Source organism: Calliphora vicina, chromosome 4, assembly GCF_958450345.1.
Source record: "Calliphora vicina chromosome 4, idCalVici1.1, whole genome shotgun sequence".
In the NCBI taxonomy this organism is placed as follows: Eukaryota; Metazoa; Arthropoda; class Insecta; order Diptera; family Calliphoridae; genus Calliphora; species Calliphora vicina.
In genome coordinates, this window is record NC_088783.1 from 98,950,608 (window position 1) to 98,966,875 (window position 16,268).

At 31.8% G+C, this 16,268-nt stretch overlaps 1 protein-coding gene across 4 annotated transcripts in view; it reads right to left on the bottom strand.

The window, feature by feature from the left end:
• Window positions 1-16,268, bottom strand: part of RhoGAPp190 (Rho GTPase-activating protein 190) — a 52,480-nt gene that overhangs the window by 10,027 nt on the left and 26,185 nt on the right. For 3 of the 4 annotated variants that reach the window (XM_065510285.1, XM_065510284.1, XM_065510283.1), the window contains 6 exons: window positions 3,345-3,502; window positions 3,061-3,262; window positions 2,783-3,004; window positions 2,635-2,693; window positions 2,183-2,564; window positions 1,986-2,117 (listed from right to left, as the gene is read on the bottom strand). In XM_065510285.1, the coding sequence (XP_065366357.1) occupies window positions 1,986-2,117; window positions 2,183-2,564; window positions 2,635-2,693; window positions 2,783-3,004; window positions 3,061-3,262; window positions 3,345-3,502 (1,155 nt within the window). Of the gene's footprint in view, window positions 1-1,985; window positions 2,118-2,182; window positions 2,565-2,634; window positions 2,694-2,782; window positions 3,005-3,060; window positions 3,263-3,344; window positions 3,503-8,446; window positions 8,492-8,602; window positions 8,729-16,268 lie in introns of all 4 variants that reach the window. The other variant, XM_065510282.1, reaches the window with a different exon arrangement.

The window sequence follows — 16,268 nt, forward strand, 5'->3', positions numbered from 1 at the left end:
ATTAGAAAGATATTAACATCTACTATTTATATTTCTGAAATCGCATGATTTGTATAATTTAAACGATTTTTTTCTTTAGATTTAATAAAACTTTTCTTGGAAAAAACTCTCTCCCTGATTGTATATGTTGGAGAAATCAAAAGCATGATAAGGAATATTCATTTTTGCATTGTTTTAGATTTTGATCAATTTAATAGTTTCGTTTAGTTATGATAAAAGACTCATTTCAAAAAAAGTTTCGTCCATACATGTAAATTCAAACAAAGTTTCAAATACATGTAAATTAAATATGTCAGTTGTTATACATACTCACTAATCATGTTTATTGGATGTTCAAAAATATCTAATTTTAATTTGAAATTTGTCTTTGAATTGAAATGGAAAAATAAATACAAAAAAATTGTTTAAAGTGCAAAAAAAAAGGAATTTCGGTTAATCGGTTAATCGACACAAATTAATCGGTTTATTTGTTATTTGAAAATCGGCAATTTCAAATTATTCGAACAGTTAACCGTCCAAAATTAATCGGTTAAACGATTAACGGTTAATCGATTGAATACCCTAGTATCTACACAAATTTCGCTTTAAATAAGTTTTATATATACTAGGGTAAGAACAAATTAAGAACAGCTCGTATTTTGTAGTACTCAGTTCATAAAACACGGATTTTGATAGGCGATATGTTTACAAAAATGATCTCAAATACCTTATTTGTTGTTATTAATGTTTTTGTACACAAAATTCGTTGTTGTATTTTCAATTTAAAATGAAAATAGAAATTATTCGGTTAATCGAATAATTTTAAATTAACCGATTATTAACCGAATAAATCTAAATCTCGATTAATTATTTGCTCGATTAACCGATTAAACCAGAAACCCGATTAATTGAATACCCTAATATATACTGAATTCATTTCACTTAATTTCATGGCGATCGGTCCATATAAGGCCCGCTTCCGAAAATCACTTTAACGAGCAGAAATCTCTTAAAAATGTTGGTATAAATCAGTGTTTAAAAAACTATACTACAAGTAGCAGTAGCAACGAAAAAACACAAGTAGTCTAGTTACAAAATTAATAAAAACTCGGAGTCAATAATTACTACTACTACTGCTACCTTCACATTTTGGTAGCAGTAGTTGTAGTAGTACTAATAAAAGCAAAAATTAAAAGTAGCAGAGTAATTTATTTTCTATTGCTACCTTAAAAAAGAAAAAGTTTTGATGTAGCAGTCATTAGTTTTTTACTAATTCTGCTACTTTTAAAATTTAGTAGTAATAGAAGTAGCAGTTGATTTAGTAGAAGAAGTAGCAGTTAAGTAGCATATGAAGTAGCAGCTAAGTAACAGTTGAGGTAACAATAAAATAAGTCAAAAATAAAAATCTTCAGCCAAAAAAGTATATTATGTGTTGTTGTTGTGAATTTATTTTTGTGTAAGTTGGTCGTGTTGTAAACAAAAGTTTTGTTATACACACAGAAAACACGATCTTTCTGTTAGCAACACGAACATCTGAGACTAATAAAAACGAATAATTCTTTCAAACTCTCTCAAAACAAAAACAACACACAGTGTTTAATTCTGTCAATTTTGGTGTTATGACTGAAGATTTTCTTTTTTGACTGAAAAATGCTATAACAAATTAAAAGTTCAACTTTAGCTTTAAATTTAAATTTCTAAACTGGAGAAAAACTCAAGAAAATATCTCTCCAAAATGTCTCTATCGGTTCAAAAGTTTTGACGAAGAAACACGATTTTGAGCCACTGTGCGGCGTGCAGACATCAATATTGAGAGCGATTTAATCGCTACATATCCGGATATTCTTAACCCCCTTCCAATGAATATAAAAGAACAATTCCCAAATACTTCGCCCTGTGCTCGGTAGCGTGAATGTGAGATAGCCGCCAGGTATTATGCAAATAATTGTTTAGTAGCATGGGCTCGGTTATTTTAGTAAAGATTGAAATATAAAAAGTATACATACCAGCAACCTCTTCGAGTTCCTTTATAATATCCTTGCTAAATAATGCTTGCATTCGCTTAGAAAAAAAGTCTTTTAATGCTGTAGCAACTGCATTAACTGGGATGTCTAATAGCTCAATCACGGTATTGGTGTCTAAATATAAAAAAGTGATAGAATTAACAAATGTATTTTAAGTATCGATAAACGATTTAAATTACCTTCTTCAAATTTTTGAAACAACAAATCAACGTGAGCTCGACTGCCTGGTACTCTGTAAATACCCTCCGAATCAAGACCTTCTTTTTCTATGTATTCTATACACTTTATTAAAAATATTGGAATTTCCACCTTGTCCGAGATCATTAATTTATCAAATTGAGATTCTGTATCGGGAAAACCTTTGGAATTCTGTTTAAGTTTTCGTTTGAGCTTCTTTTCCTGTTCCTTTTCCTTCTCTTGCAGTTTGCGCAATCTTGCACTTTCCTCTTTAAGTCTACGCTTTTCTGTCTTTTCAAATTCTTTTAAACATTTTGCATTCATATTAAACTCACTCAGATTATCTGAAGCGAATAGTGGTGGTGCTTCTGGAACCATTGTATACTTAAAAGAAAAGAAATAAAAATATTGTCATAACATATGCGAAAGAAAATTCATGTAAAATTATTCTTACTTCTGGAGATTTATCAGTTTTAATAATATCATTAATGTTTGGAGGTTCGCCTATTTTCTCTGAAATTAAAAAGAAATCAAATTGTGAAAATTTTCATACATACAGGCATTGGATTTCCTGAAATGATGAATATTATTTATTAGCTCACTTTTTTCGGTGGCGACCATCCTCTGATAATGAAGTGGTATTTCTGGTGGGCTTACATATGAGCCAAACATGGGAACACGAGGTGTTTGCACAGGTATAGCAACTTTCTTCTTCTTAGTCTTCTTATTGGCTGGTGGTTTCTTGTTTATCTGCTTGTAATAAGCATTTTGTTGTCGCGCCTTTCGCTCAGTAGAACTGGCGCAACTATCCGATTCGGTGCAGTCTGAACATAAAATGTAAATTAATTCAAGTATAGTAAGAACGAAAAATATCTATTACCTTCGTTTTCATATATTTGCTCATATTCGGCTAATTCTTCGGAATCATCTTCATCACCATCCAACTGGGAATGCTCGAATTGAGTATAACGTTTAGGATCCTTATCATCGCAACCGGGAAGATAAGTTTCCCCACCAAAATTCATTTTTGCTACAGCATCACTAACTAGTTGAAAGTTTTTCAAATTTAACTTTCCTGGTTGCTACAATATACAACAAATATACATGTTAAGAAACTTCTCATGAGGCTAAAGTCATTTACATTTATTCATTCATTACAAATACCTTTAGGGTCTGACTTGGACCTTTTGGACGAATTTTATTCAAATTAGAGTCTATGTGCCTACGGCCAGTAGTGTAAGCATGTGTTGAGCCACCAAAATTATTCCAAATAGAATTTTTGTTTGCATTACGGCGAGCATCTGTTTTATCATCTAACCATTCTACAAAAAAAAAAAAATATTAAAAGTAATTAACATGATATCTGAAATTTTTTTATTGAAAATAAAGCATAATATCTACTAAATTCATGCTGAGATACAAATTAAAATCTCCCCTACATCCAGAACGTAAAAATTTTATTTCAATTAAATTAAAATACATAACATGAATTAAATTATGAAAAAGTAGCCATCATAAGGACTTAGATCGAAAAATTCTTAACACACGTTTTTCATTAAAACTTTTAACCCAAGTATTATTTGTTTTTGAGTATGTTACCTTTGCAAAGCATGTCAGTTATTATATTTAATGTCAATTACATTCATTTGTTGTTAATCTGATTAAAATGAGTGACCAGAAAAAAATGCGAACTAAAATTATTAATTATTTTCAACAAAACCCAACTTGGTCCTACAAAAAGTTGGCCAAACAATCAAAGGTCTGCCGTCAAACTGATTCCAATGTTATTAAACAGTAGCGGGAGAACTTTTCCGTTGATAGAATACCTGGTACAGGTAGAAGGAATGGTCCACATGATGTTTCTAAAGCAAATAAATAGAAAGCATTTCGGGTTAGCTCAGTACTCGGACTATTTGGTACGAAAATTTAAAGACAATGCAGGTTTAAAAACATACAAGGCTCAAAAAGTTCCTGACAGGAACTCTGCTAAAAATTTAGAAGCCAAAGACAGAGCATGGAAATTGAAGTCAAATTTTATACAAAAAATATACCTGCTGCATAATGGATGACGAAACGTACGTATGGAAAATTTTTCGCAACTTTCGAGTCCATATTTTTATGTTGTTGATGCTTGAGGGAATGTTGTAGAAAAGTTTAGGACTCAAAAGCAGAAAATTTTCCCAAAAAGTTCTTGGTATGTCAAGCAATATGCTGTTGCGGCAAAAGAAGCCAAACATTTGTTTCAAAGGGCTCTATAAATACCGAAATTTACATCAAGGAATGTTTGCAAAAAAGGATGCTTCCATTCATAAGACTTCTTAATGTCTCCACTTATTTTTGGCCCAAAAAAGGTGCCCAAAAGTGTGATAGATTTTAATCGGAGATGGACAACCTGTTCGAACAAATTGACAGAAAGCATTATAAAAACCGAAAAAGTATGTTAAGATTTTTTCGATCTCAGTCCTTAGTATTAATATCATTATAATAACTGATAAAACCAGAATACAGAAAACGATATTCGACAACTACATGCAGGTCAATGTTCTCTTATTTATCGAAACGGTCCCAATTTGTTTCATTTGATAGAGTTAATTCGAATGTAGACCATGTTACCAGTACTGAAACCTGTTGTAAGTCTAATGACTTTTATAATCGTCTGAATGAGAACAGGATCAGGAAAACTTGGCCATTGATTAAAACAGTTATTGTTCGGGAAGAAAGAAAGGCCCACAATATATTTGTAGGTAGCAATCAGCTCTTATAGAATTTCAGATATGGAAACATACAAAGTCCAAATAGTTTCAGATAGGAATTTAGAGGCCAATAACTGAGCACGACAAATGAAACTAAGTTTTTTCATTGGTGAAGCACATTTGTTGTTATATGCATTGCCGAAGATATTTGAAAAGATTTTCGAAAAAATAATTTATTAAATTAAATTTAAAACACTTTTATCTCAAATAATTTTAAATAAAAGTAAAATATTTGAATTCCCAGGTCATATTTACTTTCGAATTTAAATGAATTGTAATTGTACTATTGCTTAAAAAGTCGCTAAAATGACATTCACTTTGAACTACTTCCATAATTTCTGGTATGACATCCATTATTTCTAATGACTGAAGGATTTCTGGTAGTTTAATAATTTTTTGGAGCTGTCATCCATGTTCATAAAACTTGTCAACGGATCATAGAAGAAATAATGAATTTTTGCCAGAAAATCAATCCATACATTGCTTATTATCCCATTAGGCTGCAGAAATTGTATTCCTCTTCCATCTCCATTATGTTTTGTTACTAAAACCACTTAAAATATTTCAAAATACGTTTAGATCGAAATAAAGCAATTACGAAACTATAAATCGTATCAGAATCATAACCATTCCACTACATTGTCACAACCGAAATTTAATTTGATCAATTATGACGGTTTAGTTTAAATCGTATTAATAACAACTTTAACAGTCAGGTTCATCCATCTAGATCTCATTTATAAATTTTCCTTTTTATCACTAAATTCGTCAATAATATCTGAACCTAAGATCTTGGTGACGACTTTATTACCTCAATATTATTAAAAGCAGGGCAGTAATCCTTTTAAATACGGAAAGGTTATTTTTCCTTTAATTTCAAGACAACAAGAACGATTTTGTGTCGAATTCGAAATTTTTAACGAAATGTTTTGCAATTTCTCGGTTCAAACTCTTCTTAATTTTTAGCGTATTGGTCGAAATTTTCTCAGATTCCGTTTGAAACTTTTAAGATCTCATTTGTTAAAATATTTCTTTATCGATGATATTTTTATTTTTCACCTTTTTGGTTCCTAGTACAAAATTCGTATTAAATCACAAATAATTTATGCGAAATTACAATCGAATGTCTAACTAAAAACAATAACTATTTTACAAAAGATAAATATTTTCTATAAAGGAACTGTTATCTTAGGAGAAGTAATTGCTTTTGTTATTTTAAGTATACATAATCATATAAACAAAACTACAAAAATAAATAATAAAACTACAAAATAAGGAATAAATAATAAACAAATTAGAGCATTTTTATAAAAATTATTTATGATTTATGTGCGTACAAACGAGTGTCTATCACTGTATTTTTGTAAAGTACTTTTAAATTTTCTTCTCTTACGTATATTTATTTCAATATAAAAGTACACATAAAGTGGAAACTAGAAAACAAAAAAATTTATCAAAATAATCACACGTTTTTGTTTTCACATAGTTTTTTTTTACTGATATATTCTCACCACTTAGGTTTTAGACTACTGAGCTAGGTCTTTGATAATATAGTTTCCGATCTATGTGTATTAATCTATGTTTATTTCTGTTTGCTGTACATTTTCTCGAAAATCATTTCTAATACAATATGTATATCCGCAATGTGTCACATAAAAAAAAGATGTCGAATCATAGAATACTCACTGTTTGATTCAGCAAAATTTTTTGTAGGTTCTTTAAGTACAAAACAGAAAAGTAACAGTACGTTTCGCCAATCATATGAAAAAGAATAGCAGTATGTACTATACATACTATATATGGGGGATTCATGTCAAGTGAACCAACTTTTGATATCGATGTCTTCCGATCGGGATGAAATTTGCACCAAGATTAGCTCTATTAGATATTAATTCAGACACAATTTTTGAACAAGATCGGTGGAGAACTCTCTGAGTTAATGGTGGTCAAAATTTAACATTTTGGCCAAGCAGGTGTTTTATCTCATCTATGTAACTTATTACCTATAGCAAAATATGTCCCAAATAGTTTAGATAGCAATTTCTTCAATCTTTCGAAAAAATGCGAGTTGGATATCTATCAAAATAAATGTGTTGTAACTCAAAACATACAATTTTTGACTTACAAAAATTTTGTTTACTTTTTTTTCAAAATGGACCCTTTTTTATTTTTTTGTTTTTGCTCAAAAGAAAGCTTAGATATTTTCTTTGAAGTGGGATGCGAGTGGGATATCTCTCAAAATAAATATTTTATAACTCAAGACACAATTTTTGATTTTTTTGCAAAATCGAACTTTTTTCCAAAATGTACCCTTTTTTAAATTTATTTTTTTGCTCAAAAGAAAGCTTAGTTGTTTTCTTTTAAGACCTATTTGGTCGCTTAGTGGTATTCGAGTGGGATATACATATATAAAAATAAATGTTTTGTAACTCAAGATATACATACAATTTTTGATTTTTTTGGCAAAATCAAAAACTTTTTTTTTAAATGAGCACTTTTTTAATTTTTTTTGCTATAAAGATCTATTCCTTTAAGATGTTTTTGGTCGCTTTGTGGGATGCGAGTGGGATATACATACAAAAAATAAATGTTTTGTAACTCAAGACATACAATTTTTATGTTAAAACATTAAAGGAAAATACCAAGCTTTCTTTTGAGAAGAAAACTTTTTTTTAAAAAAGAGCTAATGTGTCTTGAGTCACAAAATATTTATTTTGATAGATATCCCACTGGTATGCCATTAAGCGACCAAAAACTTCTTAAGGGAATGGACCTTAGCTTTCTTTTGAGCTAAAAAACATTTTGAAAAAAGTTAGATTTTGCAAAAACAAAAATCAAAAATTGTATGTCTTGAGTTACAAAATATTTATTTTGAGAGATATCCCACTCGCATACCACTAAGCGATCAAAAAGGTCTTCAAGGAAAATGTCTAAGCTTTCATAGATATTTTGAAAAAAAAAGTTTTTGATAATGCAAAAAAAGTCAAAAATTTTATGTTTCAATATTCAACTCGCATCCCACTAATCGACCAAGGAAAATATCTAAGCTTTCTTTTGAGAAAAAAAATAAATAAAAAAAGTTGTTGATTTCGGATAAAAATGTCAATATTTTTTTTTTAAATAAATATAAAAAAAAAATGCCCTCATAAAGAATTTGAAAAGCGACAAATACGAAGAACATACATAAAATCAAGCCCAGTTGCATTGTTGATAAATCTCAACAAATCCATCCAATAGTAGTATAGTTCAATAGAGTTTCTACCGGAAGTGGATAGAAAGAATAACATCTAACGATACTAGTGCTGATTTAGATAAATGACGAATTTAGACTAAATACAAAAGTGCAAGAACTGAAAAATAATCAAGTAATAATAAATTGCCTTGTTTTCAAATAAAACATTTGATTTTTTTTGTTAAATAATCTCAAAAACAACGTGCATTTAAAAGAAAACAGAAGTTGAGAACAAATGTTACTAAAAAACAAAAAATTTATAATTGACAAGATTTTTTAACCTGCATCATGTGTAGCCAATGAATCCTTTGACCCGCTGACATCCGCTGCTTATAAAAATAATTTTTTGGAAAAAGAAATGAATGGAATACAAATAAACAAATTAAATAAATAACGAATTTTGTTTAAATTATAGATTAATGAAAACGATCAATTACATGTTATTTCTTCCAAACTAGACTCGGAAGCTGATACGAATTGGCTCTTATATGAGCATGTAATGAGCTGATGATCTGGAGGAGCTGGCTCTGGAGGAGTTGTTGGAGGAGGAAATATCTGGAATCCTTTATGACAATAACATACATTACAATATTATATTATTTTTTTTTTCAATAAACAAATAAACAGTTATCTTAAAGGTGTAGTTTCACTGGGGATCTTATGTAAGTTAAAACAAAATGTCTCGGAAATATTTTAAATTGGCTAAAATTAATCAACTAAATACATTTATTAAAATAAAAATAATAAAAAAATATACCCAACATTCTGGATGAAGGGTGCGATAGATACATATGCTCATACATACATACATACAGACATATGTATGTTTAATTGCTTTAAATAATAAATATGTACATGGAGTTATGTATGTGTAATGATATCATAGCGTACAATCGTGGAACTAATAAGTTTCTAAAGATTCTGTAAGTGATCACCAACATTATCATTATTCTTTTGATTTTAGTACATAATTTAATTATTATAATAAATAAATATGTATATTCTAATATTGCTATGGATTACAACACATTTAGTAATAACCCTGCTGTTGACTCCTCAGAGAACCATCAAATCGGTACATTAAAAAATATATAATTTCATTAAATAAAGTTCAATAAAATATGTATGTATATAAAATAATTCATATAAATTACAAATAACTTCTACGAAATGTAAATAAGTATAAGATCTAATAGACGATGCAGCCAGTGCTCTATAAATTACATAGCCTTAGAATTACATACGACACCCAATTCACAATTGGTGTCGTAGCGTTGTATGTCGTAATTTTTTTACTAATGTTTTGTTTTTGTTTCGAAAAATTTGTTTGAAAAATATTTATGACATACAATACTACAACACTACGACATCAATTGTGAATTGGGCATATATTCTTCGTTTAAACCTAAATTAAACTAAAAATTGTGTTTCTCACTTATTGTTTATATGCTATATAATCTAGGTTTAACTGAGCATTATTGATGAGTTAAACCTAAGTATAAAATACCAAAGCACAAACAGATGAAAAATAAAATAAACAATTCAGCACAGCAGCTCTTTGTTTTGATTTGCTTTATTAACATCAATATAATTTTTATATACATTTTAAGGTGGACCTAATTTTTTTATTTGCGATTTTTCAAAAACCAAGGACAGTTTTGTGTTAGGTTAGGATAAAAAAATGTTGACAAAAGTTTGAGCTCGATCGGTTAAAAATTGGCGTGCCGCACGAGGGTTAAAGTTCGTGAGAACATTTACAAGGTAAAAAGGCTATTTTTCAGTTTTTGTAAAAATATTGCCATTAAATAATTACTTTTGCAATTTAATATATAAGAATCGAAAAGTGTACGTAATTGTCGTTGTAATGAAATATAAAAGACAAAAATTGGTTAAAAAATTTTAAACTTATTAAAAATTCCCCAGGCCATTGACGTGTCTCTGGCCACTGAAACAAGAAATGTATGAACAAAATTAACCTATTTTTAGATATATTAAAATAAAAGCACATTTTTACTTAAAATATGTATATCCATATTTAATTGTATAAGAGTTTTTGGCTTCGTAGGATACCTATTCGCAGGTATGACCAAACAAATTTAATTTTTTTAACGGCAGTTTCAAAACTACATTTTCGAATTTTTAAAAATTGTATTAAACAAATTTAAGAATTTTTTGATCATCGCACAGGGATTTATTAAGAATATAATAAGGAATAAAAATATGCAAAAAAGATGTCCATACCTCCTACAGTTTTTCCGTACCTGCGACTTAAATTTTGCGATTTTCGGGAAAAACTAATTTGTTGGCCATATAAGTGAGAAACACAATTTTTAGTTTAATTTAGGTTTAAGCGAAGAATGTAGATTATCTCTATCCCAGAAACTAGTTCTAAGAGTACTAGGTGTCAAAATGACCCTCAATTTGACTGTGTTTTTCGTGATTTTAAAAGTTGAGGGTTTTTTCTTTATACAAAACTGCCCTTCGTTTTTGAAACAGATGAGTTTTAAATTTTTCCATACATTGAAGGTCCACCTTAATACATTTAATATACTTTAATGTCACTATTTCTTTTACAAAGTTAAATTTTACAAAAAAAGTTATGCTTTTTCTTATAATATTTAAAGTATTGCCATATTTATATGAAATATTTTGAGGAATAAACATGTGACTTGACTGAAATGTTAGAAAAATTAATCCACTAGTGAGAAACGCAATCATTGGTAAATCCCGGCTAAATATGTTTCAGATTTAATATAACAGCGTGTTAAGCTAAGTTTAACTGACAAGTAAGAAACTAGCTCTAAGAACTAGTGTGTGAGGTCCGGTATTGCGTGAACAAAATTGAAGATAGAAATTTAATTGGAAATTATGTAGAGGAAGAGTATGTAAGGAAGAGAGTACTGAGGGAGAGGTAGCTAGGGTTGCAGCTACGGTTTTCAGCGACGAAGGGGAACCCGTGGAGATGAGGGTCTTACCCTAACGGAGGTTCATGGCAGGATAATGGTGCATGAAGGGCGGGATAGGGTTTTGGATGTGGAGGTCTTCTGGGATTGTCGAGAGACTTACATTGACGGCAACAATCTTGTTTGGAGGAATTGCCGAACGAAGGAAGAGAATTCAGAAATCTCTCTTATCTGGCTAAGATAGAGAAGAGAGATCAAGCTTCGTTTACCTCAAAGAAGAAATATCTTCCCTAAAAGCATCGGCAGGACGTCCTAAATTCGAAAGAATTTACGGTCCTTAAGTCTTGGCATTGTCAGGTTTCGGTACTCGAAACATGACAAGACCAAAGAAGTTGCTAGATGTGCAGATAAATCTACAAAACTGTGTGGCAGCTTCAGCAGACATGGCAAAATTCATCACCCAATCCAAAACGGACGTGGCCCTAATTCAAGAACCTTGGTTTAACAAAAATAAGGTTTGCGGATTTGACGTTGTGGGATACACGTTGTTTGACCCGGTTGACAAGGTTAGAACGTGTATTTTGGCAAAGAATGAACTCAAATTTTTAATATTTCATTCTATCAGGAGCGCTGATTTTACCGTTATAAACAGAGAGGCCAAGAGTAAGCGCATTCTGACAATGGTCTCGTTGTATATACCGTACGAATCAACAGATCCACCAGGAAATGATGTGCAGGAGTTGAAGGCGTATAGGAGAAGGAGAGGCGCTACCCTTCTCTTGGGCTGCGACGGCAATCCAAATCACAGTCAATGGGGCACTGCAGACATTAACAAAAAAGGTAAGTTAGTTTTTGATTATATAACAGCTAACAGATAATGGAGCTTTTTGGAAATGCATCACTGCGCTGCATTATATGAGCCTCTGTGATTAGTTTGCGATGCTGATGCAAATCAGATGATGCTGCTGAACAGACAATGCATCCTCCATTTTTGTTTTGGTTTTTTGCGCATCATCTGTTTCAATGTTGTTTTTTAGAACTCAAGACATTTACACTGTCGCCAACTTTTGCATTTTAGAACAACCGTGCATCAGATGCAGCACAGTGATGTATTTCCGAAAAGGCCCAATCTTATAATATGTAACAAAGGTAGTACACCCACGTATAGGATTAAAGATAGTAACGCGGTTAGAGATATCACTCTAACCAACAGTAATGATGATCTCATAAGAAATTGGAGGGTGGAAACCGACTGTTCTTTTCGAATAACGGTCGCATTAAGTTCTCGTTGAATTTTGTCGCGCCCAAACGGGAACCCTTCAGGGACCCTGGACGGACAAATTGAGGAACCTTTTATAGAAAGGTTCAGAATGGCGTGATGCAGCTAACTTTACGTGAACTGTTGGAATTTGACATGGAGATCGGAGACACTCGCCCTTCTTATTGAAACACACTTTCCAGGTTGTACAATTCTCAGTCTAGTTGCATTGAATACTTTCGACCCGTACACCGGGTCGGACGGGGTTTTTCCGGCTATGCTATGTAATATTCCACAAGACGCATTATTTCTATTGGCTGTTATATTCAGGTATTGTCTTAGTAGAGGGTGGAGAGATGTAAGGAGTGAGATCGAAAAATTCTTAACACACGTTTTTCATTACATTTTTTAACCCAAGTATTATTTGAATTTTTTTTTGATCAAGTTACCTTTGAAAAACATGTCAGTTATTATGTGTAATGTCAATTATATTAATTTTTTTGTTAATCTGATTAAAATGAGTGACCAGAAAAAAGTGCGTACTGAAATTATTAAATATTTTCAACAAAACCCAACTTGGTCTTACAAAAAGTTGGCCAAGCATACAAAGGTCTGCCGTCAAACTGTTTCCAATGTTATTAAACAGTACCGGGAGAACTTGTCAGTTGATAGAAAACCTGGTTCAGGTAGAAGGAATGGTCCACATGATGTTTCTAAAGCCAAAAAAATAGAACGCATTTTCAAAAGAGCTCCCAACACATCCGGTAGGAAAGCAGCCCGGTTAGCTCAGTGCTCGGACTATTTGGTACGAAAAGTTAAAGCTAATGCAGGTTTAAAAACATACAAGGCTCAAAAAGTTCCTGACAGGAACGCTACTAAAAATTTAGAGGCCAAAAACAGAGCACGGAAATTGAAGTCAAGTTTTATAAAAAAATATTCTTGCTGCATAATGGATGACGAAACGTATGTTCTGGCAGATTTTTCGCAACTTCCAGGTCAAAAATTTTATGTTGCTGATGCTCGAGGGAATGTTGAAGAAAAGTTTAGGACCCAAAAGCAGACAAAATTTCCCAGAAAGTTCTTGGTATGGCAAGCAATATGCAGTTGCGGCAAAAGAAGCCACTCATTTGTTACAACGGGCTCTATAAATACCGAAATTTACATCAAGGAATGTTTACAAAAAAGGCTGCTTCCATTCATAAGACTTCATAATGTGTCCACTTATTTTTGGCCTGACTTGGCATCCTGTCACTATGGCAAACAAACCCTTGAGTGGTACAAGAACAATAATGTGGTATTTGTACCAAGAGAGGCAAATCCTCCAAACTGCCCGGAGCTAAGGCCAGTGGAGAGATATTGGGCTCTTGTTAAAAGAGAATTGAAGAGTACAAAAAAGGTGTCCAAAAGTGTGGTAGATTTTAAACGGAGATGGACTACATGTTCGAGCAAAGTGACAGAAAGCACTATAAAAACGTTAATGGAAGGGTTTCCGAAAAAGGTTCAAAATTTCATCACTAGTGATTAAAACTATAAAAATAATTTTTTTTGTAAATTGTAATAATAATTTCAATCAAATAAAAAAAAAATTAAAGCTGTAAGTTTAGTGGTTTCTTTTTTATAAACATATATGTATGTTAAGAATTTTTCGATCTCACTCCTTAAGTCAAAGCATATTGTCTTTTCTGTTGAAGTTCTTGAGCAACTGATAGATCTCTATCTTAGGAGCAATATAGATACCAACCTCATTAGCAACGTAGGCGTGCTGAGGCCTACCACAAGGGTAAGTCTGCATGAGGTTGTGGGTTGCATTGAGCACGGCTTTTTTTAGATATAAATAGTGAGTTGGATAGTTTCGATGCTTGGTAGCAGGATTATCAACACAAGCCTAGTTGATGACAGGATTGCTAGTAACCTGTTATGGTTACTAGCAGTGAACTCTATTCTTTGAACCTAAGGGTAGGAAGATATTTGCCTATTCGGACGACGTTGTGATTCTGGGGGGTTATTTATTTATTTCATTTATTCAGAATCAAGCCCTGGGCCAAGCCAAATGGGTTGGGTGTAAACCCAACGAAAACAGAGTTAGTACTCTTTACTAGGAAATATAGTGTGGGGAGTTTTAATTTGCTGGAAATAGCCTGAGTTCTGAGATCTGGAAAGCCACGGACTTGATAAGGGCACACGTCTAAGGGCTTTGAAATGCCATATGGTTCACTCAAGCGTAGTGCTGAACTGTAAGAGGGCCCTTTATAAAATCATATTGTGTTGAGTACCAGGGAACTGTAACTTACAGAGGAATGATATTGCAGATGAACTGGCCAGACAGAGTTCGGGTCTGCCCTATATTAGTAGGAACTGGGATATTAAACCTACTATATGCCACTATTATAGGTTGATCTTCGAAAGATTCCGAAACTCTATGAACCAATACTGGTGTAGTAAGACGGGTTGCAGGGTGTTCGGGACTATTTGGCCAAAGTTGGATGCAAAGTCAACCAGAATACTAATTGGGTTGGATAAGAAAAGTCTCAGGTATTTAATAGGAGTGATAAAAGGGCACTGCTCAATTGGAGCCTTCATTGATAAATGGGATATATGCGCATAGGACTTCTGTAGGTTGTGCGAGGATATTGAGGAACTAGAAACAGTGGAACATATTTTATGTAACTGTCCTAGACTAAAGGGTCTCAGGCAAAATTGGCTAGGAAAAAGTTTCCATGATGAACTGGGGGATATATGTAGCTAGATATGATCAAGGAAATCTGCTAGGCTTTATCAGGTGAATAGGCTGGCTATTTTTAGGTAGCGGGACTATGTGAATACTTCTTTTTTTTACATTTTATATAGGCTGGGTTTTCACTTCAATTATCTTTAAATATCTTTATGACAGCTGACTTTTTTCTCTCCAATTTAATTTTTTCTCTTCACTTTAAATTCACACCGAGATATGTATATTTCTTAAGGATATCACAATGGATCCTATGGGTCTCCGAGTGGAAGTGTACTTCTATAGTACACACAACTTCTAATCTAATATAAGTTATACACTCAATGCTTTAAAAATAAATTATTTCTGAACATAAAATGCAGCTGAATATGTTTGTGGGTAATTGGTAAGCAACCACTTACTGCCAAAAAAAAATACAAAAAACAGCCATATATTACTTTTAATAATAACGTGTTAAGAATGTTACAAACCATATAATTGTTACTAATTTCAAATGTGAACTTTTTATTTATTTTAATGGATTTCTAACATGATGCTATTTTGTTGACTGACTATTTCCTTGGGTGTTTAACTGTCGATTTTTGAGTGTTTGTTGTTCTCATTCGCTCTAATGTTTGTATTATTTGTATAACATCTTTAGATTTCTTAAAGTCTTTGGTAAAACCTTTCCAGATAATCTGATCCCAACAATAAATCTCAGTGAATTTATCTAATATATTTAAGCTGGGATTAAAGTACGTTAGAAAACTAAAAATTCTTCCACTATCAGTGAAATCATGCAGGTCAACCTAATGTTTTCCTGGACTGAAAGTAAGGGACTAGGAGTTAACTCAGAAAGCCAGTGTATTAATATGCCGATAATTGGAGCTAAAATTATCGAACGAGGCCAAGTACTTGAGTTTTCTGGATTATAAATTATGTTGGATGTGGAACACACAGGAACGAATTATTGGCATCTTATGTTGTTTTCTTTTCTGGCATAAATTATGCCTTCAAAAATGTAGTTTGATAATCGTATAACGTGTTCTTTTTAAATAATTAAGGCAACATTATACCCCGAAAATATGCTACATATTTCACCCTCAATTATATCAAAGGGGTAGTCAACCCTTTTTAAACAGCTATTTGAGTTCGTTTGTTTTAATTAATTATTTTTGTATTTTTTGATTAAAAGTGTTAAAATGGAAGCAAAAAGTATAGTTATAGAATATATC